General features: G+C 39.2%; 2 protein-coding genes across 17 annotated transcripts in view; one reads left to right on the plus strand and one right to left on the minus strand.

The window, feature by feature from the left end:
* Window positions 1-1569, minus strand: part of CAPZA1 (capping actin protein of muscle Z-line subunit alpha 1) — a 42860-nt gene extending 41291 nt beyond the window's left edge. For all 3 annotated transcript variants that reach the window (XR_008715678.1, XM_055584744.1, XM_055584743.1), the window contains exon 1: window positions 1395-1569. Coding sequence is in view for 2 of the 3 variants with exons in the window: in XM_055584744.1 (XP_055440719.1) it covers window positions 1395-1433 (39 nt within the window). In the remaining variant the exon portion in view is untranslated. The remainder of the gene's footprint in view (window positions 1-1394) is intronic.
* Window positions 1570-1689: 120 nt separating this feature from the next.
* ST7L (suppression of tumorigenicity 7 like) overlaps window positions 1690-25105 on the plus strand; it is a 143742-nt gene continuing 120326 nt past the window's right edge. For 5 of the 14 annotated variants that reach the window (XR_008715677.1, XM_055584729.1, XM_055584730.1 and 2 more), the window contains exons 1-5: window positions 1690-2408; window positions 4029-4111; window positions 7175-7337; window positions 12624-12678; window positions 15869-15984. Coding sequence is in view for 13 of the 14 variants with exons in the window: in XM_055584729.1 (XP_055440704.1) it covers window positions 2201-2408; window positions 4029-4111; window positions 7175-7337; window positions 12624-12678; window positions 15869-15984 (625 nt within the window). In the remaining variant the exon portion in view is untranslated. Of the gene's footprint in view, window positions 2409-2436; window positions 3613-4028; window positions 4112-7174; window positions 7338-12623; window positions 12679-15868; window positions 15985-25105 lie in introns of those variants that run through there. The other 9 variants (XM_055584733.1, XM_055584735.1, XM_055584734.1 and 6 more) reach the window with 9 other exon arrangements.

Consider the following 25105-nt stretch of genomic DNA (forward strand, 5'->3'; position numbering starts at 1 on the left):
CACTTTATTATATTAACAGTTTTCTCTCTAGCATTAAGTTCACATATAGTATAAAATGCCCTTGCCCCGCTAAATCTTACATTTATGAGAACTGATTTCCAAGTAAGAGGAAATCTAATTCTGAAGTGTTGTTCAATGGCTTGTGAATGTTCAGCGCTTTCTTCAGCATTTCAAAATGGCATGGCGTATATGATATATCAAGTTATTCCATACAAAGGACTCTTGGATCATCAACAGTCCAAGAAAACCCAGATACATTTACAGACCATTCAGAGGTGTACATTTTGTAAGAGTCACTGTGGGAAATTCCTTGTCCTAATACGAATTATGTTGTGAAATCATTGTAATATTCACAAGTTCTAAAATCTTTAACCTATTTACTGAAAAGCCTGACAAACTGTTATGAAAAGTTTGCAGTTGTCAGGAAAAAAATTATTCCACCTAAGGTGGAATATTCTCTTAAGACACTTTTAAAGAAATAAGCATACAAATTACACACTGACAAGTTCAACTATAATCAAAGACATCACAGTGGAGCACCAAAGAAGGCAGGAAGCTTTGTCCAGACTTGCATGTGTGAACATTAAGTTTATGTGCGACATAAAACCTTTCTCGAGTTAAAAAAGAAAGAATTCGTTGGCTAATCTTGTTAAAAAAAAAATCGAAAACTGATTTTCAAAAATTATCGTCAAAAGACGCAAGGGACAGAGTCACCGCGGGGGCCGTATACATACAACCAAAGGAATGTTACAGAGAAAAGCGTGTTCAGATTCTGAAGCCAATGTCTCCGAGGCTTACACATTTATTACCGCGAGTTAGTTTAGCCGGTAGTATGTGGGAAAAGAGGTGTAGGAGGATAGGTGGCCAAGATATTAGAGACCTCTCCCTGTCGAGGAGTCGTGACAGCAAGATCACTTCCTGAGGAAGGAGGAGCAAAAGGGAAGTTAAGAGGCCACCCTGACCAGGAAGTGACTCGCCCTAAACTAGCCCCAATCATATCTAAAAATGGGGGGATGGGGTGAGCCCCAACAGCTAAAGGCGGTAAAATAATTGCTTCTTGATTCGTCGCGACATCATCATTGCCCTCTCTCAAATACAAAAAGGGTCCACAGTCACAATTCAATAACGGAAAGTCTCTTCTCTCGCAGGAAGACCACTGGGTTATGCCTCAGGCCCAGGAGTAAGAGAGTTGAGGAATGGGGAACTGGGGCCACCGTGAGGCAGAGGAAAGCCCCTAAAAGGGCAGCGAAGCGTCCCGACTGCGGAGAGCGTATGCCGGCACAGACCGAGAAGCTTCCTTCTCCTGGGGGCACTGCCGGGGTTCCCACCGCAGTCAGGTCGGGCCTCCCTACCCTGTCCCGGGAAGAGACAACAGAGAGAGGCGAACCCCTTACCTTCTCCTCATCCGACACCCGATCCTCGAAGTCGGCCATCTTGGGCTGCTCTGGCCCAGCCCGGCCCTGGCGCGAGGGAGGCTGGGAAGAAAGCCGAGTGATGGAATCACTGCGAGGGCCGTCCGAAGGACCCGCCCGGAAACGCCGACCGCGAGAGCGCCATGTCAGTTACGGACGGGGGTGATGGCCCCGGGCCCCAGCGCCCAAGGAGTCGGCTAACTTTAATTTTAAATCTAATATCTTTCTCACTGAGCTACACTCATTTCCCCACTTATTTTGGGGACGTTGGGAGTTTTCGACTGGTATTGGCGCCAGAGCTGCAGCCATTTCCCTATTCATCTATGGGACGTTGGGAGAGTGTTTCGATTGGTATTGGCGCCCGAACTCTAGCCGACCAAATTGCTGTCGCTACTCCTGTAGATTTTCCCAGTATCAGTGCTCTCCATGACAGCCGAGCCCAAAGGGCTTAGTGCTGCTCTGACTCTGGAACGGTTGGTGGCTTTTTCAACCCTAGGAATGGGGTGGAAGGCGACCCTCACTCGTCTGGAGGCTAAAACACTTCACTCCGGGGGTCACAGTTCAGTTCCTCCAGAATAGGTGCCGCCATCAGCCCTTTCCCTCCCTCGGAAGGAATAGGTAGCTCAGTCCTGGGGCGCTCCTCCACTTTTCAGATCTTCGTCCCCGTTCCCTGGGACTATCAGTTTTCACGGAGGCCAACTTTAGGTCCGCCACTATCCCAGGATTCCCGACTCCCGCTTTCCTGCCCTTCTCCCCTCCCAACTACCGGCGCCAGCGGGAGCGGCAAGATGGCGGACAGTGACGGCTTAGGTGAAGCAGCGATTGCTGCGGCGTCTCCTTCTGCCTCTGCTCCCGGCTTAAGCCCGTCGCTGGGCTGGAGGGAGCGGCTGCGGGCTGGTCTGGCGGGCACTGGGGCCTCACTGTGGTTCGTGGCGGGGCTGGGGCTGCTTTACGCTCTGAGGGTCCCGCTGAGGCTGTGTGAGAATTTAGCAGCGGGTGAGAGGCCCAGAGCTCCCCGGGGACGGGCGGCGGTGCGGGGTAGGGGGCAGTTAGAGGTGTCGGGGGCAAAGGCCAAAGGGCAGAGATTTCCTTATCACTGGAGGGCCTTGGAGAATGAGTTAGTTTAAGCGACCGAGTGGATTCTTTTTCTCTGAGGCCGCAGCTGATTGTCAAACTTGAGCTGCAGCCGCCGGCTCCTCCCGGAACTCTTAAGATCCGCCCTCTCTCGTAGGCATTCTGGCGCCCTTGGAGAAACCACCTGACAAGCTGTAGGCTTCAGGTGATAGAGCAGATGAGAGCAATTTCAGATCTGGATGCAGAATTTATGCACACCCTTTGAGTCTCCCGCCACTCAGCTGAGATAACCCACACCCAGACAACAACACATCTAAGAGAAAACACCACGATCTTAGCCAACTATTCCCATGTTTTAAAATAGCTTTGTCAGGAAATAGTTTCCGTTGTATTTTTGTCCGTTCTCTGTTTTAGGCTTTATCTTGAGTAATAGAACAATACAGGAAGTAAAGAGAAAGAGAGCGACAAACAGTAGTGGGTACTTTCCTTAGTTCGTTCTTTCAACATTCGTAGAGAGCTTGCTGTGTAGTGTGGGCCGAAGACCTAAAGACATCTAAGAAGTGATGATCCCTTGGATTCTGCAAATATTCTTTAGCTGTAGGCGCGTCAGAGTGGATGGGAGCCAGGGCCTCTTACTAAGTCATTACAAATCGGCAACCTCAGATTAAAATGGAAGTATTTCTATTGTGTGACGATTTTGACTGTCAGTGCTGTTTTATTTTTCTGTAGAAAGAGAAGGCAAGTGTTCCGTTTTCTAGTCTGTGAGATAACATGAAAGACTGAGATAATGTTCTGAAATACTTTGGACTTTTTAAGAACCGAGTATGTAAATCCAGATACAACTAACACACTAAAACAAGCTAGATAAATTGACCTTCCTAGACTGTTTGAAAAAGCTAATTTGGTGTTTCTGTTACAGGTTAATGAAGTGCTTACTAGTGGTTTGTACGCTCAGTGAAATGTTACTCGTTGAGTTTATCTTTTTTTTTTTTTTACATATTAATTAGATATACCATTCAGATGAGAGTCAATGACTTTACAGATTTTTATTTCTTTCTAAAACCCAAAGTATTTATGAGATTATTATTTGAAGTGAAGAGTCTGGTCCAGGTTTTCAGTGAATCAGGTATAGGAAGCACTTGGTTTGCTTTGCTTAGTTTCTCTTTGGGCTGTTTTGCCTCTCCAGGTGACTTGTCAAATACTACACTATTTCCTTCCCTATAATTTGAAACACTGATTTGGATCTCACCAAAATAATTAGGAAATAGTTTTAATCCTCCTTTGTAATATATGTGGTGGAACTGCAAAAGGTCTTGTCTAAATTATGATGTTCTTGGTTTTATTCTCAACAGCAAGCTAAATGATCTCTTTACATGTGGGAAGGCATTTTTAAGATAATGCAAAGTAGCTTTTTAAAAAATTACAGCTTTCTCAAATGAATCTCATACTAGATATTAATCTATGTATGTTCCTCCACTCATAAAGACACCTACATATTTGTAACTTCAGTACTTTTAAACTTTGACTTTTTTTTTTTTGCAGTGACAGTATTTTTAAATTCATTGACACCCAAATTCTATGTGGCACTTACAGGGACATCTTCTTTGATATCAGGACTAATATTTGTAAGTAGTTTCCATTTCCTTCATGCTTTGGTGTTTATCTAAAAATCAAATCTCTTTAAGTGGTTATAATTATAAATACTTAATAGATTAGCATTCTTAAAATGTGAAAAAGCATTATAAAAAACACTGCAACTTCCTCTCTTCTTTTAGAGATTGGTAGTATTCGTTTGCATATAAAAGACTGTATATTGTGGGGAGTGTAGCGGGAGGTGAATTCCCCAGCTAAATGCTCGTAAACTTGGCTTAGTAACAAAAATGAGTAAAATGGGCAGAGTGTAAAAAGTAAAATTTTTAATTACTTTGAAGACTCTAATCTGGACAGTACATGTTCCTTCTAGAATAAGGCTATGTTCCTTCTATAAAAGGCTAAAGATAATTGCCATGTAGATTTGCAGACCGTATTACTAGAACTTTCAGTTTTTTCAAATGATTTCAAGAAAACCTGAATATAAAGTTTTTATCTTAAGTCTTCCAGTACTTTAATACTGGCAACATTGAGCAGACTAAAAATTTATGTGTCTTGAACTGGGCTTATAGTCTACCTGCCTAGAGTGTTTTACCTCTCTAGAGTGTTTAAGAGTAGAGTTTGGAAACTAGACTAACCATCACTTTAGTTGTGTGACTTCTTGAGCAAGTGAATTAACTTTTCTAAAGCTCCAATTTCCTCATCTATACATTGGGGATTATAATAGTATCAACTTGGGAATTCCCTTGTGGTCCATTGTTTTAGGGCTCCCTGGTTTGACTGCTGAAGGTCGGGTTGGATCCCTGGTCCAGAACCTTAAGATCCCATGAGCTGCCTGACTTGGCAAAAAAAGATAAAAAATAGTATCAGTTTCATAGTTATGAGGATTAAATGAGATAATGTGTGTGAAAACTTACAACAACGTAGTAGCACTTGATGAATTTTGGCCATGTTATTCTAAGAAGTTACACAAAAACCTGTTTAATTCAGTTTTCTCTTGCTTTACTTAACCATGCTGTCATTTTTAATTTAAAAAGATTTTTAAAAATTTTGTAATCTTTATTAATATCCTTAGGAGCTAGTGTTTCCTAGTATCAACTTTGGAAAAATACTGCTACAGATAAAAATCTTAGGAAGTATTATGGCATGCATGGTGAATGAAATTTTTCTGAATTTTTTCTCTAGGTGGTGCTCTGTAACTATAGTAGAAATGTAAAAATAATAGCATTTGTATTGGAGTTTTGTTTTTTTTTCTATAGGGACACTTTACCATTTTGTTAAAGATGAAAAAGAGACTTTTCTCTTGACTTAAAAAAAAATTGTTGAGGAAATCTGGATGAAAACTCTGTTTCTAAAAGCCTCAAATTTATTGATTTATAAATCCTTTTCATAATTTAGCATATTTTGCCATAGAATAGACTGCAAGGAGATCTAACCAGTCCATCCTAAAAGAAATCAGTCCTGAATATTCTTTGGAAGGACTGATGTTGAAGCTGAAACTCCAATACTTTGGCCACCTGATGCAAAAAACTGACTCATTTGAAAAGACCCTGATGCTAGGAAAGATTGAAGGCGGGAGGAGAAGGGGACAACAGAGGATGAGATGGTTGGATGACATCACTGACTCAATGTACATGAGTTTGAGTAAACCCTGAAGTTTGTGATGGACAGGGAGGCCTGGCATGCTGCAGTCCATGGGGTCACAAAGAGTGGGACATGACTGAGTGACTGAACTGAACTGATAAAAATCTAAATAAAGGAGATAAAATATCTTTAAACAGCTGATATAGTGGAAAAAGCACTGGTTTTGGAACCAGCAGATGTAGTTTTGAATCTTGACTCTGCCATTTGGGCAAGTAACATGAATTGAGTCCTAATTTTCTCATTTATAAGGAGGGGAGAAAACGTACACACACACACACACACACACACACACACACATACATATATAATATTGATTCATAACATATAATATGTAAAACAGTTTTTAAAATTTGTTACTTTTTTCAAATCAGAGTTTTAAATTTATAAAAATTAGGAATTCAAGTAACATTTTAAAGGTTGAACTGTGTCATTACCCTTGAAATATTGATGAGTATTTATTAGCAAAGTTTATTTATAATTTCTTTTACCACCTGAAATGAGGAAGCTAGTTGTACTGTGTTATTTCTACCTGAAGAGGTGTGCTTGGGAGCTTGAAGAATAGCAGCAAAGCCAGTTGTTTAGTTATTACGAGTACAAAGATTACTCTGAAAGGAAAAAAAGAGCCTATGGGAGTGCATAAAATAGTTTTCCATTCTGTGGAATCAGGAAAAATTCCCTTTGGGCATGTCGTTTAAGCTCACACCCAAAGAAGCCAGCAAAGGGACTTGAAAAGGCTGGAGTATCCAAATATGAAACACTCTGCTAATTCAACACAGAGAGCTGCTTTAGATTTCCTCTTATAATAGCGATAAACTGCGGAAACAGAAAGAAAGGAATATCCTGATTTTTAAATAGTTCAATATGGGAAGCAACTTGACTCTTAACCTACATTAATAGTACTGCCAAATACTGGATTAGTATTTTATTGTTCAGAAAAACTTCTAATTCTTGTTAACCATATTTGCTCAATAGGACATTGAGGTTCTGAGAATATAAGTGACTTATAGAAAACACACAGCTAAAGTATGGCTGAATTGGGAGTCACTGGGAATTCTAACCCTAGTCTAGTGGTTAAGCACATCATATTAGTTGTTTCAAAATTATTTTTCTTTTAATTGTGCTACAGATAGACTAAAATGACATTGTAACATATTATTAATAGCTTAGACACTTATTATTTTTTAAATGCTTTATTTAGAGACATTTCTTCTAGTGTTGCCTAAGCTTGTCTGAATTGTATGACAAAGCTATAAAAAGAAAAAAAAAAGCTACAAAAAGGCATTTTACCTTGGCTTGGTATGTGTTATCAGGGAATCTTGTATTTGGTTTGTTTTTTGGAAGGAAAGTACATTTAAAAGACTGAAACAGGAACGTCTTGAGAGAATGTTTTGACTTGAGCTCATATCTGCTGATCAGTTCTGTTTTAAATGAAAGATGTTTTTTCTTTGTCACAGATATTTGAATGGTGGTACTTTCATAAGCATGGCACATCTTTTATTGAGCAAGTTTCTGTAAGCCATTTGCGACCATTGATGGGAGGAACAGAAAGCAGCATTTCAGAGCCAGGTTCTCCTTCCAACAACAGAGAGAGCGAAACCAGCAGGCAGAATTTGTCAGGTGAAATGAAATGTGTTTTCAGAGCTGTATAGTTAAGATTGTGTTTGACCGTGGCAGATAGAAAACATTTAACAATAGAAGTTTGTCTCCTTTAAATATAGGTTTAATGGCTGATATGGAGAGCAATGATCATCAGAGACCTAGACTCCTTCTATTTTTTTTTGGACTCCTTCTGTTTTATTAGCCTGCCATCTCCTGTGCAGTTTTTCCTTGTGTTCCCAGACAGTTGCTCTGGCTTCAGCCATCATGTCCACATTCTAGTCAGGAGGAAGGAGAACAGGCCAGGAGAAAGACACTTTCCCCATAGCAGCCAGGGATACTTCCCAGAAGCGTTACATACTGTTTTGACTTACTTTCTACTGGTCAGATCTTTATCAAATAAAAATGGCTAGAACTAGCTGTAAGGGAGGTTAGAAACTGTAATCATTTTCTCAATGTACATGTGCCCAGGTGATAAGGGGATCTTATTACTGATAAAGGAGAGAACAGAGACAATTAGCCATCTCTGCCAAGAGAGCAGGCAGTTGGCACCCTATTCCAGTACTCTTGCCTGGAAAATCCCATGGACAGAGGAGCCTGGTAGGCTGCAGTCCATGGGGTCACTAAGAGTCAGGCATGACTGAGCCACTTCCCTTTCACTTTTCACTTTCATGCATTGGAGAAGGAAATGGCAACCCACTCCAGTATTCTTGCCTGGAGAATCCCAGGGACAGAGGAGCCTGGTGGGCTGCCGTCTATGGGGTTGCACAGAGTCGGACACGACTGAAGCGACTTAGCAGCAACAGCAGCCAAGAGAGCAAAGTTAGGAAAAATATTTTTTCTTGTCAGTATATTTACAAAGACATCAAAATCTGTTATCAATGTATGAATATTCTGTTGTCATACTTAAATTGTAGACCATTCTTATATATGTATTTAGTAATTATACAATTAGGAAAGTAAAATCTTTGAAGCCAAATAGAAGTGACATTTTTGGATTATTGTTCCTTTGATTTGGTATGAAAATCCCATGGACAGAGGAGCCTGGTAGGCTGTAGTCCATGGGGTCTCAAAGAGTTGGACAGGACTGAGTGACTTCACTTTCACTTTCATTTGGTGTAGGTTAAAATCATATGGTAATAATACAAATGAGTTAATTCTGTAGAATGCCATAATGTCTCATTTGTTCAGTAAACCAAACATGAAATTTATATTAGTTTAGTAGAAAAATACTACTTGAGTGAAATTGATGGCACTTTTTATGTGTGGTCAGGGAAGTTTTCTGAGAAAGAACCATTTAAACTGAGCCATAAAGTATGAGTGGGAGTTGACCAGGATTAGTAGGGATGGGGTTGACAGCCATTCAAGAAGTATGGGAAGGAATAATGGTAATTTTCTTTCCTCTTCTCCTTTCTCCCCTTTCATAAAATAATTATAGAACTCTTAAGAATAAGGCATATTGGTTGTGAGGGTGATCTGGTTGCGACATCTGTCACCCCATTGGTCACCAGGGTTGATTCGGCTTATCTGGCTGGCTAGGCAGGTGTTCCCTTCCTCCCTCACTGCTCCATGTGCATCCCTCCCAAAGCTTCGTGCTCGGTGGAATAGTATGACCATCCCTGAGAGAGGAGGACCGGTCTTTGGTCAAGGATATACGAGTAGCTGCGCTCCCCTACTAGAACCTCCAAACAAGCTCTCAAAAATAAGGCATGTTAAAATGAATATGACATAGATCTGTCATAAGGAAGCTCATAGTCCAGTTGTAAATAATTATAACAATAATGCATTCATTATACAATTTTACACCCTGTTGTGAGACTGAGTCAAAGTCCTTTGGTTCCACTTTCTCTCCCTGGGTATCTGCATCTTATTCTATAATATTGTCTTCCATAGACATATATATTGGGAGAGCCGATTTTAAATTTCTGCCCTCAAGATCTCTTCCCTGGTGGCTCAGAGGTTAAGGCCTCTGCCTGCAATGCAGGAGACCTGGGTTCAATCCCTGGGTCAGGAAGATCCCCTGGAGAAGGAAATGGCAACCCACTCCAGTATTCTTGCCTGGAGAATCCCATGGATGGAGGAGCCTGGTGGGCTACAGTCCACAGGGTTGCAAAGAGTTAGACACGACTGAGTGACTTCACTTTCACTTTCACATTTCTAACTCTGCTAGAAATCTTCACCTTTGATGGCCCTCAGCAATCCTAAACTTACAGTCCAAAGTGAAGCTGCTAATTTTCTTTCAATAGATACTCTCCACAATCCTAAAATCTATTAATTTCCATAAGAGAAACCTTTGAATTGTTTAGATAATAGCTCTTTTATTTCCCCTTTCTTCTCCAGACTATTGACCCTCATTGTTTTCCCCTCAAAAATTACCTTGACTCTGTTCTACCTTCTTTTAGTTCAGCATTCATTGCCCCATATCTGGGCCTTAGATATCTCTTTCCTGGATTATTGCTGTGCATCCTAACTAGTTTCCTTGCCTATGATACTTCTCCTTTTAGCACATTCTCTCCCCTTACTATAAGAAAGTGGTTCTCAAACCAGGAATCTTTATACTCTTCAAAATGACTGAGTACCTCACAGAGCTTTTGTTTAAATAGTGATTATATGCTCAGTATTTACCATATTAGAAATTGAAACAAATTTTAACAATATTTATTAATTATTTTAAAAATAACAGAAACCCATTGCATGTTAACATATTTCTATGAACTGAAGTGTGTCTCTCTCCCACCTCAAATTCATGTGTTGAAGTTCTAACCTCTAATATAACTATCCCCAACCTATGGTATTTAGTTAGGGCAACCTGAGCTAATACACATATCATGAAACATAATTATATTTCCCCAAATAGGAAATTTTAATCAGAAGACTGCCATTGCTTTACATTCATTTAAATCTCTTTATTATCTAGCTTAATAAAAAAAATAGCTTATTCTCATATCTGCTTCTGGCATTGCCTGTTGTGAAATGTTGTTTTGGTTGACATCTATGAAGAAAATCTGTTCTCACACAGATGCATAGTTGGAAAAGGGAAGAATAGTTTAATAACCTTTTCAGAAAGTTGTGGATATTCTTTTTTAATACAACAGCAAAATTTACTGAGAGATACTTTCTTAAAGTTTAGTTGGAGTATGGAATCTGATGCTATACCAATTAACTCTTCATGTTCTGTTACATTAAAATCCCTTGGTGTCCCATTGTGAATGGGTCTTTCATTGTTCATTTAGAAAATACTCATTCCCTGAGTTATGTTTGTCTTCCAAATATTGATACATTGTTAGTTTTTAAAAATGAGATTTATTAATATCACCACTAATTTCACAGAAAAGCCTTTAAGTATTGGGAAATTGTCAAGTTCATGGTAACATAAGTTTTTCAAAATTCTAATGTGTACTTGAAAGTTCATATTTTATCATCAGCAGCAAGTACTGTTTTTTCTTCCTTGAATTTGGCAGACCTACTTTGTTTACCATTGAGAAAAATGTCTGCCAGGTATTTATCTGAATAATCATAAAGTTGTCTCTTGGTGATTCTTTCAGATAAAAGTGATACTCCACAGAAAAATAAGTTAGTTCAGCTCAAAAAACAATTGCTTATATTGAAGACAACTTTCATATTTTTTTGCCTGTTTACTAGATTAGGGGTGAGGAACCAATGACTACTAGTTTAAAATACTAGCAGTTTTACAAACCATTGATTTTGTACCATCAGCCCAACTTTGCAGGACTTGCACTAGTGTGAGGCAAGTCAGATGCTTGAGGCACAAAATTTAAGGACGCCCTCACTCTCAGGGTGGCTCAGATGGTAAAGCGTCTACCTACAATGCGGGAGACCTGGGTTCAGTCCCTGGGTTGGGAAGATCTCCTGGAGAAGGAAATGGCAACCCACTCCAATATTCTCACCTGGAAAATCCCATGGATGGAGGAGCCTGGTAGGCTATAGTCCATCGGGTCGCAAAGGGTCGGACACGACTGAGCGACTTCACTCACTCAAAAAGTTAAAAAGGCAAATAATGCCTTCTCATTTATTATGAAATGTGTCGTTACTTTGCAGTTCCATGCATGGTACTTTGACAACTGCTGATCTAAACAGAGACCTGATATTTGTTATCTTTCTATTTATAAACATTTGATGGCTTCTTACTAAGAACAATATCTAAGCTCTTTATGTAGTATATAAGCTTCTTCATCAGTTTCCCCCAGTCTGTTCTGTAGCCTCATTTACATCTCTCCTCACCTTCTTAGGTGTTTCTCAGTCATCTCCGACTCTTTGCAACCCATGTACTATAGCCTGCCAGGCTTCTCTGTCCCTGGAATTCTCCAGGCAAGAATACCGAAGTGGGTTGGCTTTCTTTTCTCCAGGGCATCTTCCCAACCCAGGGATCGAACTCAGGTCTCCCACATTGCAGGCAGGTTCTTTACCATCTGAGCCATCACGGCAGCCCTCTCACCTTCTACCGTGTACTTTAATCTTCCACCATGTACTCTAATTGAACTATGCTGTGTGATTTTCTAATACTACTTCTGCTTAGGATGTTCATCTGGCAACCTTCTACTCATTTTTTACAGTGGTTCAAGTTAAAAGGATTCAAGTTTAAAGCCTGGCGCACTACAGTCCATGAGGTTGCAAGGAGTCCGACATGACTTAGTGACTAAGTTCAGTTCAGTCGCTCAGTCATGTCTGACTCTTTACGACCCCATGGACTGCAGCACGCCAGGCTTCCCTGTCCATCACCCACTCCCGAAGCTTGCTCAGACTCACGTCCATCGAATGACTAAACAACAACAAAAACAACGTTTAAATGTCACCTCCTTTCCAAAGTCTCCCCTTATTTCTCCAGAGCAAACTTAATCACTTCCTTTTTATTCTTAGACCAGAACAGCTCTCTACCATAGCACTTTGCACACAGTTTAGGTGATAGTTTACATAACTGATTCTCATGCCACATGTAATTCAGTTAAACAAGTTAGTTCAGATTCTGTGGTAGGTTCTAGAAATACAAAAATGAACAAAGTTTTAAAAGCTTATATTTTAAAGGGAGAAACCTGAAAACCAAACAGATAGTCACTTTGTAATATGGTAAGTGCTGTACTTGAATTGTGGACCAAAGGCTACGGAGGCAGAAATAAGGGAATAACTAGATTTGATTACATGCTACATGACAGCAGGGATGATCCATGCTTTATTCATCTTTGTGTTATACATGGCCAGCATTGTGCTTACCATGTTGGCTAAATTAGTATTTAACTACAATAGATTAAACGGTCTTAATTTCCTCCTTTCTCTTTGTTTTTTTTTTAGAATGTAAAGTATGGAGAAATCCTCTAAATCTTTTCAGAGGAGCAGAATATAGGAGGTATTACATTTTGCTTTCAGTATAATTATGGCATTGGTTTTAGAGTAAAAGTATTATGGAAACATTTATTTTTACAGATATATCATAATTACAGATTACAGATTATCATAGCTCTTCTAGTTGGAGTTACGGATATATAATAAGGTAAAATGATTAGCCCAGAGTTTAATTTTCTGCATCTTGAATATGTTTACTTTTATCATGAGAAACATTGCTTCAAGCCATGTTTGTGATATATAATAAGTGTACATTTGGTCCTTGGTTTATGACAGAAAGCCTTTTCAAAGAATTCATGAGGTTAAGAAAAATTATAAATGTCAGCATATTCCTGTGCATATGTGCTCAATTTCAAATTTGACAGTTATTTGACAGTTTACTAGAAGATATCAATCTGAATGTGAATATAAATTTCATTTGTGCAACAGTACAGGGTATACTATTTTTATATTGTATTTTATATTGCCATTCCCTGGCTACACTATTGTGTCCATTGCTCTTCTGGTTTTTACTGTAAATGAGAAAACTTTTGAAACTTATGACAAAAGATAACTTTATTTGTTTGGAAAGGGGCTGTGTTTTACCTGGGGATAGCATGGGGTATGTCATTTAATTCATTGAACAAGAAATAGTTTATGTCTACTGTATGTGGACATTGTACAAAATGATGGGGATGCAAAATGATTAAGCAGTAATCCCTGTGCATAAGTACTTGATAGTGTAGGACAGTCACATCCTGGGAAGTCAAAGCTAGCCTTTTCTGATAGATGTAATTAGCCTATATTAAGGGATTTTGCAAGAAACCGGTCCTTGAACTTCTCACTGTGTTTATTAAAAACGTTTTAGGCTGTTGTTCTTGTTATCTAGTATCTACTTCATGAAAATCTTAAAGAGAAATTTCTTATCTTAGTATAAGGAACTCTTTTTTATAATTTTACTTATTTATTTATTTTTGGCTATGCTGGATCTTTGTTGCTGTGTGGGCTTTTCTCTAGTTGTGGTGTGCTGGCTTCTCATTGTCATGGCTTCTCTTGTTATGGAACACAGGCTCTAGGTGCACAAGCTTCAGTAATTGTGGCACATGGGCTCAGTAGTTGTGGTTCCTGGTATCTAGAACAAAGGCTCAACTGTTGTGGTGCACAGGCTTTGTTGCTCTGTGGCCTGCGGGATCTTCCCGGGTCAGGGATTGAACCCATGCCTGCATTGGCAGGCGGATTCTTGACCGGCGAGCCACCAGGGAAGCCCAGGATAAGGAACTCTTAATGCTGCTTTTTGAATGATTAGTTTGTCTTAATGTGAAAATATAAAATGCATTGGTAATTATTGTGTGGTTCTGGGAAGCTTAGACTTGTATTATAGCCCACCTTTAGCAAATTTATAGAACTCTTTGCTGTGGGCCATTTTATGGCTCAATCCTTGTTTTACTTTATTGAGTCTTTTAAAATTTGCTTCTAATTTAGGTTATTGATTTGTTGTTTTGTTCTGTAGTTGCTAAGTTGTGTCTGATTTTTGTGACCCCCGTGGACTGTAGCCTGCCAGGCTCCTCTGTCCCTGAGATTTCCCAGGGAAGAATTCTGGAGTGGGTTGCCATTTCCTTCTTCAGGGGATCTTCCTGACCCAAGGATTGAATCCACATATCCTGCACTACAAGTGGATTCTGTACCGCTGAGCCACCAGGGAAGCCCTAAGTTATTGATACTATACATGTATTTTTTTAACTGCTTCAAATCATTTTGGGATTAATATAGATTGTTAAATTTTTTTATGATTTTAGAATGTGTACCAAACTTTGCTAAGTGAACAAGTACTTGCTTTTTCTTTTTTCTTCATGATAATTTCTCGCAAAATAGCTAAAAACTTTAAATAGCAAGACAACTTATTAAATAACTAAAAAATCTTTGATCATATATATAGAATGTGCTTTTAAAATGCCTTTTCTGATTGCAAAATATATACCTAGTCATAGAAAGTTGGAAAATAAAGAGATGTATGGAAAGAAAGTAAAAAAAAAATCACCTTTTTCTACCATGAAGAGACAACTGCTATTAGTGTTTACATTCAGACTCTCTTCTATATATGCGTATATAGAAACAAAACTTGAACATCATAATATATGAAATTCACCATATGTGAATTTCCCACAGAATTTCTTCAAAACATGAATTTTAACAGTTGTACTATATTTTATTGTAGAGGTACCATATATAACTTACAGATTATAGTTCACTGTTAACATTTACTCTAGAAGGATATCTTTATATATAAATATTTATTCACATATATGATTATTTTCTTAGGGTTGATTTGTAGCACTAGGATTACTGAATCAAAAGGTGTGAATAGTTTTTTTTCTTCCCTTTGAATTTTTTCTTCTTTTAATGTTGAAAAATTTCAAAAATAAACAAAAGTAGAGTGGTAAAATGGAATTCCATTTGCCCATCCTCTAACTAGATGTGAATATTTTTAAGCCTCTTTTGAAAATAATTAATTAATTAAGTTTTGGTTACGCTGAGTCTTCATAGCTGCATCCAGGCTAATTGTGGCAAGTGGGGGCTACTCTTCCTTGGCGGTGCACAGGCTTCTCTTGTTGTGGAGCATAGGCGCTAGGCATGCAGGCTTCAGTAGTTGTGGCGCTAAGACTCTTGATACTATATAATTGATTTCTGGGAAGAGAAATGTAAATACCAATTTATAACAGGAGTATGTGTGAATCGATATCCCACTTCACTCTTGATGACATATATTTGCCAATTTTATAGGTGAAAAGTAAAAATGAGTTATTTTAATTTATTAGCCAGCTTGTTATCTGCTATTAATTCCTGAGGGTTTTAGGGTGTTTTCTTCTAGTTTCTTGGTAGTTTTACTTTTCATATTTAATTGTAATTCACTGAGAATTTAAGTATACTTAATGAGGTATATGTTTCAGTCAAATTGCTTTATCCATTCAGATTCAATTTTGAAGCACTGTTTGTTGAATAATCTAGCCTTTTCCCTTTTGGTTTTAGATGTTTTATTATTGTACTCTAAGTAGTTTGTGTAGGTTATCTCTTTTGTTTTATTGATTACAATAAGCTTTTGAAATGTCCTTAAATAAAATTTGTAGTAGTAAATTTTGAATTTTAAGTAGTGTCTATTATAGCTGATTGATGCTCTCTCACGTTCAATTTATATATTTTCTTGTGTTTTGGTAAAGATACACTTGGGTGACTGGTAAAGAGCCACTTACATACTATGACATGAATTTGTCAGCTCAGGACCATCAGACCTTTTTCACCTGTGACACAGACTTTTTACGTCCTTCAGATACAGGTATGTGTCATATCTGTTCTTGGGGTAAATAGTAGTCATTAAAATTATTTTCAAAGTTTTTTAGTGTAATTTATTATACAGAGTTATTTGGCTTGGAGTTGTTTGTATCATTGATAAGAAACCCAGAATAAATTGAAACTATTTATGATTGTAAACTAGGTTATTATTATACTCTCTTGTCTTATACAGAATTTAAATTATTTTATACAAATTAATTTAGTTGCTTCTTTTACAACTTAAAAAACCTTTCAGATCAAATCCAACAATTGCTTATGCAGAGAATAGTGTACCCAGTTTTGGTTGGGGAAATTAACACCTGAAATCATACATTAAAAAAAAAAAAGGAGTAAGGCAGAGTTAAACATTGGGGCACAGCATGTGGAGAAAAATTGGGTATATTTTATTCTAGTCATAATTCAGAGAAACACTGTAAAGTTGTGGAAGATCATAGAAGTGTCTGAGTTTAGTTCTCTCTAATCTTTTCTGTAGAAGTGAGTATGGAGACTCTTAAATATTTGGCTTAAAGTTGTTATTTTGTTGCTGAATCGTGTCCGACTGATTGACAGGGATCTTTATCACAACTATTTTGCCCTTTTCCACCTTATCTATGCTTCTACTTTTATCCTTCAAAATTAAAAGTCTTATTCTTTGGGAAGCCTTCTCTGATCTTCTCTGATCTTCAACAGTACTTAGTCCAAACCTCAGTAAAATAATTTTAGTTAGTTTATTCAACTGTGAACACTTATTTTAATATTATGATGTTGCTTTAATGTTTGTCCTCCCTAATAATGTATGAAACTTTGGAAATAAGAGACTATACTTGTCATCTTTGAATCCTTATCATCTAACACACTGCCTGGTATACTGTAAATATTAATATTTATTCTTTGATGGAAATATAAATGATTGAATAGCTTTGATGTTGCAGATGTCTTAAGCATTTTCATTAATAATAGCTAACAATTGTATAATACTTATTATATATGAAGCACTGTTCTAAGCAATTTATATAAAGATACTAATTTAATCATCCCAATCACTTTATGTTGTTCAGTTGCTAAGTCATGTCCAACTCTTTGTGACCCCATGAACTGCACCAGGCCAGGCTTCCCTGTCTTTTACTATCTTCTGGAGTTTGTTCAAACTACATCCATTGAGTCAATGATGCTGTCCAGCCATTTTATTCTTTGTTGCCCCCCTTCTCTTCTTGCCCTGAATCTTTCCCAGCTTCAGGGTCTTTTCCAGTGAGTTGGCACTTTCACACTCCAGAATGTCTGGCTCTAGGTGAGTGACCACACCATCATGGTTATCTGGGTCATTAAGATCTTGCCACTTCTTTATCTCTTCTGCCTTTTATTGTGCTTATCTTTGCATGAAATGTTCCCTTGCTATCTCCAATTTTCATGAAAAGATCTTTAGTCTTTCCCATCCTATTATTTTCCTCTATTTCTTTGCGTTGTTCACTTAAGGCTTTCTCATCTCTCCTTGCTATTCTCTGGAACTCTGCATTCAGTTGGATATATCTTTCCTTTTCTCTTTTCTACTTCCTTTTCTCTTTTCTCTTTCCACTTCTCTTCTTTTTCTTGGCTATTTGTAAGGCCTCATATTTGTAAGGCTTCATCAGACAATCACTTTCCCTTTTTGCATTTCTTTTTCTCGGGGTTGGTTTTGGTCACCATGTCCTGTACAGTGTTATGAACCTCTGTTCATAGTTCTTCAGGTACTCTTGTCTACCAGATCTAATCCCTTGACTCTGTTTGTCACTTTCACTGGGGCTTCCCCTGTGGCTCAGAGGTAAAGTATCCATCTGCAATGCAGTAGACACAGGAGACCCGGGTTTGACACCAGGGTTGGGAAGATCCAGGTGGAGAAGGAAATGGCAATCCAGTCCAGTATTCTTACCTGGAAGATCCCATGAACAGAGGAGCCTGGAAGACTATATACAGTCTATGAGGTAGCAAAGAGTCAGACACGACTGAGCACTATCTAATCATAATCTGAATGGCCTAGTAGTTTCCCTATTTTATTCAATTTAAGCCTGAATTTTTCAGTAAGGAGCTGATGATCTGAGCCACAGTTAGCTCCAGGTTTTGTTTTTGCCGACTGTATAGAGCTTCTTCATCTTTGGTTGCAAAGAATATAATCAATCTGATTTTGGTATTGACCATCTGGTGATGCCACATGTAGAGTTGTTTTTTGTGTTGTTGAAAGACTGTTTGTTATGACCAGTGCATTCTCTTGACAAAACTCTGTTAGCCTTTGCTCTGCTTCATTTTATACTCTAGACCAAACTTGCCAGTTACTCCAGATATCTCTTGACTTTCTACTTTTGTATTCCAATCCCATATAATGAAGAGGACGTCTGTTTATTTATTTATTTTTTTTTGGTGTTAGTTCTAGAAGGTCTTATAGGTCTTCATAGAACCAGTCAATGTCAGCTTCTTCATCTTTAGTGGTTGAGGCATAGACTTGGATTACTGTGATGTGGAGTGGTTTGCCTTGGAAATGAACCAAGATCATTCTGTCATTTTTGAGATTGCACCCAAATATAGCATTTTGGACTCTTGTTGATTATGAGGGCTACTCCATTTCTTCTAAGGGGTTCTTTCCCAGAGTAGTAGATATAATGGTCATCTGAATTAAATTTACCCATTCTCGTCCATTTTAGTTCACTGATCCCTAAGATGTCAATATTCACTTTGCCATTTCCTTCTTGACCATGTCTCATTTACCTTGATTCATGAACCTAATCTTCCAGGCTCCTATGCAATATTGTTCTTTATAGCATCAGACTTTACTTTCACCACCAGACACATCCACAACTCAGCGTCATTTCCACTTTGGCCTAGTCTCTTCATTCTGGAGCTGTTATTCTGCTCTTCCCCAGTAGTATATTGGACACCTGTCAACCTGCGGGGCTCATCTTTTGCTGTCATATGTTTTTGCCTTTTCATGATGTTCATGGGGTTTTCAAGGTAAGAATGCTGAAATAGTTTGCCATTCCCTTCTCCATTGGATCACATTTTGTCAGAACCCTCCACCATGACCTGTTTATCTTCGGTGGCCTTGCATGACATGGATCATAGCTTTATTGAGTTATACAAGGCTGTGAATCCATATGATTGTTTTGGTTAGCTTTCTGTGATTGTGGTTTTTATTTTTGAGACTATAGGATTATAGTTCTTGTTTTTTTCTGTCTGCCCTCTGATGGCTGAAGACAGGAGGCTTGTGCAAGCTTCCTGATGGGAGGGACTGGCTGTGGGGAAACTGGGTCTTTCTTTAGTGGGCAGGGCCATGCTCAGTAAATCTTTAATCCAATTTTCTGCTGGTAGGATCCTGGCAAGCTACAGTCCATGAGGTAGCAAAGAGTCAGACATGACTGAGCAGTGTATAATCATAAGGGATTTGATTTAGGTCATACCTGAATGGCCTAATGGTTTTCCCTATTTTCTTCAATATAAGCCTGAATTTTGCAATAAGAAGCTGCTCGCTCCCTGTTAGTTGTTTGGCCTGAGGCAACCAATTCCTGGAGTCTACAGGCTCTGTGGTAGGACTATTCAGTTCAGTTAAGTTCAGTCACTCAGTTGTGTCCAACTCTTTGCGACCTCATGGACTGTAGCATGCTAGGCCTCCCTGTCCATCACCAACTCCTGGAGTTTACTCAAACTCATGTCCATTGAGTTGATGATGCCATCCAACTATCTCATCCTCTGTCGTCCCCCTCTCCTCCTGCCTTCAATCTTTTCCAGCATCAGGGTCTTTTCAAATGAGTCATCTCTTAGCATCTGGTGGCCAAAGTATTAGAGTTTCAGCTTCAACATCAAATCTTCCAATGAATATTCAGAACTGATTTCCTTTAGGATGAACTGGTTGGATCTCCTTGCAGTCCAAGGGACTCTCAAGAGTTTTCTCCAATACCACAGTTCAAAAGCATCAATTCTTTGGCACTCAGCTTTCTTTATAATCCAACTCACACATCCAAACATGACTACTGGAAAAACCATAGCCTTGACTAGATGGACTTTTGTTGGCAAAATAATGTCTGTGCTTTTTAATATGCTGTCTAGGTTGGTCATAACTTTCCTTCCAAGGAGTAAGCGTCTTTTAATTTCATGGCTGAAATCACCATCTGCAGTGATTTTGGAGCCCCCCAAAATAAAGTCTGCCACTGTTTCCATTGTTTCCCCATCTATTTGCCATGAAGTGATGGGACCGGATGCCGTGATCTTAGTTTTCTGAATGTTGAGCTTTAAGCCAACTTTTTCACTTTCCTCTTTAACTTTCATCAAGAGGCTCTTTAGTCTTTCTTCACTTTTTGCCATAAGGGTGGTGTCATCTACATATCTGAGGTTATTGATATTTCTCCCAGCAGTCTTGATTCCAGCTTGTGCTTCATCCAGTCCAGCGTTTTTCATGATGTACTCTGCATATAAGTTAAGTAAGCAGGGTGACAATATACAGTATTGACATACTCCTTTCCCAATTTGGATCCAGTCTGTTGTTTCATGTCCCATTCTAACTGTTGCTTCCTGACTTGCATACAGATTTCTCAAGGGGCAGGTCAGGTGGTCTGCTATTCCCATCTCTTTCAGAATTTTCCACAGTTTGTGGTGATTCACACAGTCAAAGGCTTTGGCATCGTCAATAAAGCAGGAATAGATGTTTTCCTGGATCTCTCTTGCTTTTTCGATGATCCAATGGATGTTGGCAGTTTGATCTCTGGTTTCTCTGTCTTTTCTAAAACCAGCTTGAACATCTGGAAGTTCACGGTTCACGTATTGCTGAAGCCTGGCTTCGAGAGTTTTAAGCATTACTTTACTAACGTGTGAGAGGAGTGCAATTGTGTGGTAGTTTGAGCATGCTTTGGCATTGCCTTTCTTTGGGATTGGAATGAAAACTGACCTTTTCCAGTCTTGTGGCCACTGCTGAGTTTTCCAAATTTGCTAGCAGATTGAGTGCAGCACTTTCACAGCATCATCTTTTAGGATTTGAAAGAGCTCAACTGGAATTCTATCACCTCCACTAGCTTTGTTCGTAGTAATGTTTCCTAAGGCCCACTTGACTTCACATTCCAGGATGTCTGGCTCATCACATCGTGATGATCTGGGTCATGAAGATCTTTTTCGTACAGTTCTTCTGTGTATTCTTGCCACCTCTTCTTAATATCTTCTGCTTCTGTTTGGTCCATACCATTTCTGTCCTTTATTGAGCCCATCTTTGCATGAAATGTTCCCTGATATCTCTAATTTTCTTGAAGGGATCTCTAGTCTTTCCCATCCTATTGTTTTTCTCTATTTCTTTGCACTGATCACTGAGGAAGGCTTTCTTATCTCTCCTTACTGTTCTTTGGAACTCTGCATTCGAATGGGTATATCTTTCCTTTTCTCCTTTGCTTTTCGCTTCTCTTCTTTTCACAGCTATTTGTAAGACCTCCTCAGACAGCCATTTTGCTTTTTCGCATTTCTTTTTCTTGGAGATGGTCTTGATCCCTGTTTCCTGTACAATGTCATGAACCTCCGTCCATAGTTCATCAGGCAGTCTTTCTATCAGATCTAGTCCCTTAAATCTATTCATCATTTCCATTGTATAATTGTAAGGGATTTGATTTAGGTCATACCTGAACGGTCTGGTGGTTTTCCCTACTTTCTTAAAAAGTAGGGCTATTAGCAACCTTCAAAAAGGACTTATGCCAACACTCACCTCCCACGGCTGCTGCTGCCAGTGCCCCATCCCCTCAGTAGGCTACTTCTGACCTATGCCTCTGCAGGAGACTCTCAAACACTGACAGGCACGTCTGGCTCAGCCTTGTGAGGTCACTGCTCCTTTCCCCTGGGTTCTGGTGCGCACAAGATTTTGTTTGTGCCCTCTAAGAGTCTCTTTCCCCCAGTACTGAACAGTTTTGTGTAATTTTTTGTTAAAAATGTAAGTTTCTTTTGACCATATAGTTCTAAATGGAATCTTGTTCTTTATATTTTTGTCAAATTCATAGAGCTACATATTTGGCTCTTCCAGCTTTGAAAAAAGTCCTCCATATAACCTGTTTGGCTGGGTGAGTTCTCATTTTCATTCCTGTCAACTGAGTCAGACATACTTTCTGACAGAGAAGTCTGACTTCATTTTTTAAATTCAAATAGACATGTTAGCATTCATCCCTATGACAACCATCTCTCTTCTGAATTCAGTTTCTAAGATGAAAAGATAGGTAAGTCTTGGAGCCTTGCCTTGAGCTTATCACTTGGCCAAAACAAGATTCCACTGCCTTTATTATCCCTTACCAATGCTTTCTTTGCCTTGCTATGAGAGAACCTTCCCTTAGGGACAGTGCATGCTTGATAGTAAGGGGAGAAAGGGTGCTGATAAATGGATCTGGTAAAAATTATTACTCCCTCTTCAGTCTACAATATACTTGAATTCAGAACTTCCAGCAGCCAGAATACTCTATTTCTGCGTTGACAGGTGGGTTCTTTTCCAGCTGAGCCATGAGGGTAGCCCCTTGTATTTCTAATACTGAGCTTCCCTGTTAAATAAGTGAAGACACAAATCTCTATTATAGGTTTCTTGATTAAAAACAGTTGCTCCGAAACCCAAACTTGTTCCTGAGGCACCTGTACATTTTTACACTCTAGGGCGATGCACCTTGGAAAGACTCAGGATGGGTGAAAAGTAAGCTTTTCTTTTATGAAGTAGGAATAGGTAATATATCTTTAAAGGAGCAGGGTGAGGCAAGGAGCCTGTGGAAAGAGAAACCAGCGTAACACATAGACTAATCAGAGGAACATTATTCAGTTAGATCAGACACAGGAAAGAGTCATATAAAGTTGAAGCTTTAGAGGTTGATTCTCTTAAAATTATGTGTCCCATTTTGGTCATTGCAAAGTTTTATGTAGTACTTCTAGAGGTATGAAAAATCCCCATTAAGACTGAACTAGACTTTATCCATGAATGATAATCAAGAAATAGACTATTGGTTCCATATTGATCTTTATAGATACTCATATAAATATAATGATTTATATCTATATTTTATATTTAAAAATTTATATTAAAAATATTTTATATTAAAAAAAGAAAAATGTGCCTATATGTGTGATGTGACAAATTGCTCTTGACCATTGTCATTCAGTTCAGTTTAGTTCAGTCCAATTCAGTCGCTCAGTTGTGTCCGACTCTCTGCGACCCCATGAATTGCAGCACGCCAGGCCTCCCTGTCCATCACCAATTCCTGGAGTTCACTTAGACTCACGTCCATCGAGTCCGTGATGCCATCCAGCCATCTCATCCTCTGTCGTCCCCTTCTCCTCCTGCCCCCAATCCCTCCCAGCATCAGAGTCTTTTCCAATGAGTCAGTTCTTCGCATGAGGTGGCCAAAGTACTGGAGTTTCAGCTTTAGCATCATTCCTTCCAAAGAAATCCCAGGGCTGATCTCCTTCAGAATGGACTCGTTGGATCTCCTTGCAGTCCAATGGACTCTCAAGAGTCTTCTCCACCACCACAGTTCAAAAGCATCAATTCTTCGGCGCTCAGCCTTCTTCACAGTCCAACTCTCACATCCATACATGACCACAGGAAAAACCATAGCCTTGACTAGAAGGGCCTTTGTTGGCAAAGTAATATCTCTACTTTTGAATATGCTATCTAGGTTGGTCATAACTTGCCTTCCAGGGAGTAAGTGTCTTTTAATTTCATGGCTGCAGTCACCATCTGCAGTGATTTTGGAGCCCCCAAAAATAAAGTCTGACACTGTTTCCACTGTTCCCCCATCTATTTCCCATGAAGTGATGGGACCAGATGCCATGATCTTCGTTTTCGAAATGTTGAGCTTTAGGCCAACTTTTTCACTCTCCACTTTCACTTTCATCAAGAGGCTTTTTAGTTCCTCTTCACTTTCTGCCATAAGGATGGTGGTGTCGTCTGCATATCTGAGGTTATTGATATTTCTCCTGCCAATCTTGATTCCAGCTTGTGCTTCTTCCAGCCCAGCGTTTCTCATGATGTACTCTGCATAGAAGTTAAATAAGCAGGGTGACAATATTCAGCCTTGACGTACTCTTTTTCCTATTTGGAACCAGTCTGTTGTTCCATGTCCAGTTCTAACTGTTGCTTCCTGACCTGCATACAGATTTCTCAGGAGGCAGGTCAGGTGGTCTGGGATTCCCATTTCTTTCAGAATTTTCCACAGTTTATTGTGATCCACACAGTCAAAGGCTTTGGCATAATCAATAAAGCAGAAATAGATGTTTTTCTGGAACTCTCTTGCTTTTTCGATGATCCAGTGGATGTTGGCAATTTGATCTCTGGTTCCTCTGCCTTTTCTAAAACCAGCTTGAACATCTGGAAGTTCACGGTTCATGTATTGCTGAAGCCGGGCTTGGAGAATTTTGAGCATTACTTTACTAACGTGTGAGAGGAGTGCAATTGTGCAGTAGTTTGAACATTCTTTGGCATTACCTTTCTTTGGGATTGGAATGAAAACTGACCTTTTCCAGTCTTGTGGCCACTGCTGAGTTTTCCAAATTTGCTGACATATTGAGTGCAGCACTTTCACAGCATCATCTTTCAGGATTTGAAATAGCTCAACGGGAATTCCATCACCTCCACTAGCTTTGTTCATAGTAATGCTTTCAAAGGCCCACTTGACTTCACATTCCAGGATGTCTGGCTCTAGGTGAGTGATCACACCATCGTGATTATCTGGGTCGTGAAGCTCTTTTTTATACAGTTCTTCTATGTATTCTTGCCACCTCTTCTTAATGTCTTCTGCTTCTGTTAGGTCCATACCTTTTCTGTCCTTTATCAAGCCCATCTTTGCATGAAATGTTCCCTTGGTATCTCTAATTTTCTTGAAGAGATCTCTAGTCTTTCCCATTCTGTTGTTGTCATTCAGTCAGTTCAGTTCAGTCGCTCAGTCGTGTCCAACTCTTTGCGATCCCATGAATTGCAACACGCCAGGCCCCCCTGTCCATCACCAACTCCCGGAGTTCACTCAGACTCACGTCCATCGAGTCAGTGATGCCATCCAGCCATCTCATCCTCTGTTGTCCCCTTCTCCTCCTGCCCCCAATCTTCCCAGCGTCAGAGTCTTTTCCAGTGAGTCAATTCTTGGCATGAGGTGGCCAAAGTA

This window comes from Bubalus kerabau, chromosome 6 (assembly GCF_029407905.1).
Source record: "Bubalus kerabau isolate K-KA32 ecotype Philippines breed swamp buffalo chromosome 6, PCC_UOA_SB_1v2, whole genome shotgun sequence".
Taxonomy (NCBI): Eukaryota; Metazoa; Chordata; class Mammalia; order Artiodactyla; family Bovidae; genus Bubalus; species Bubalus kerabau.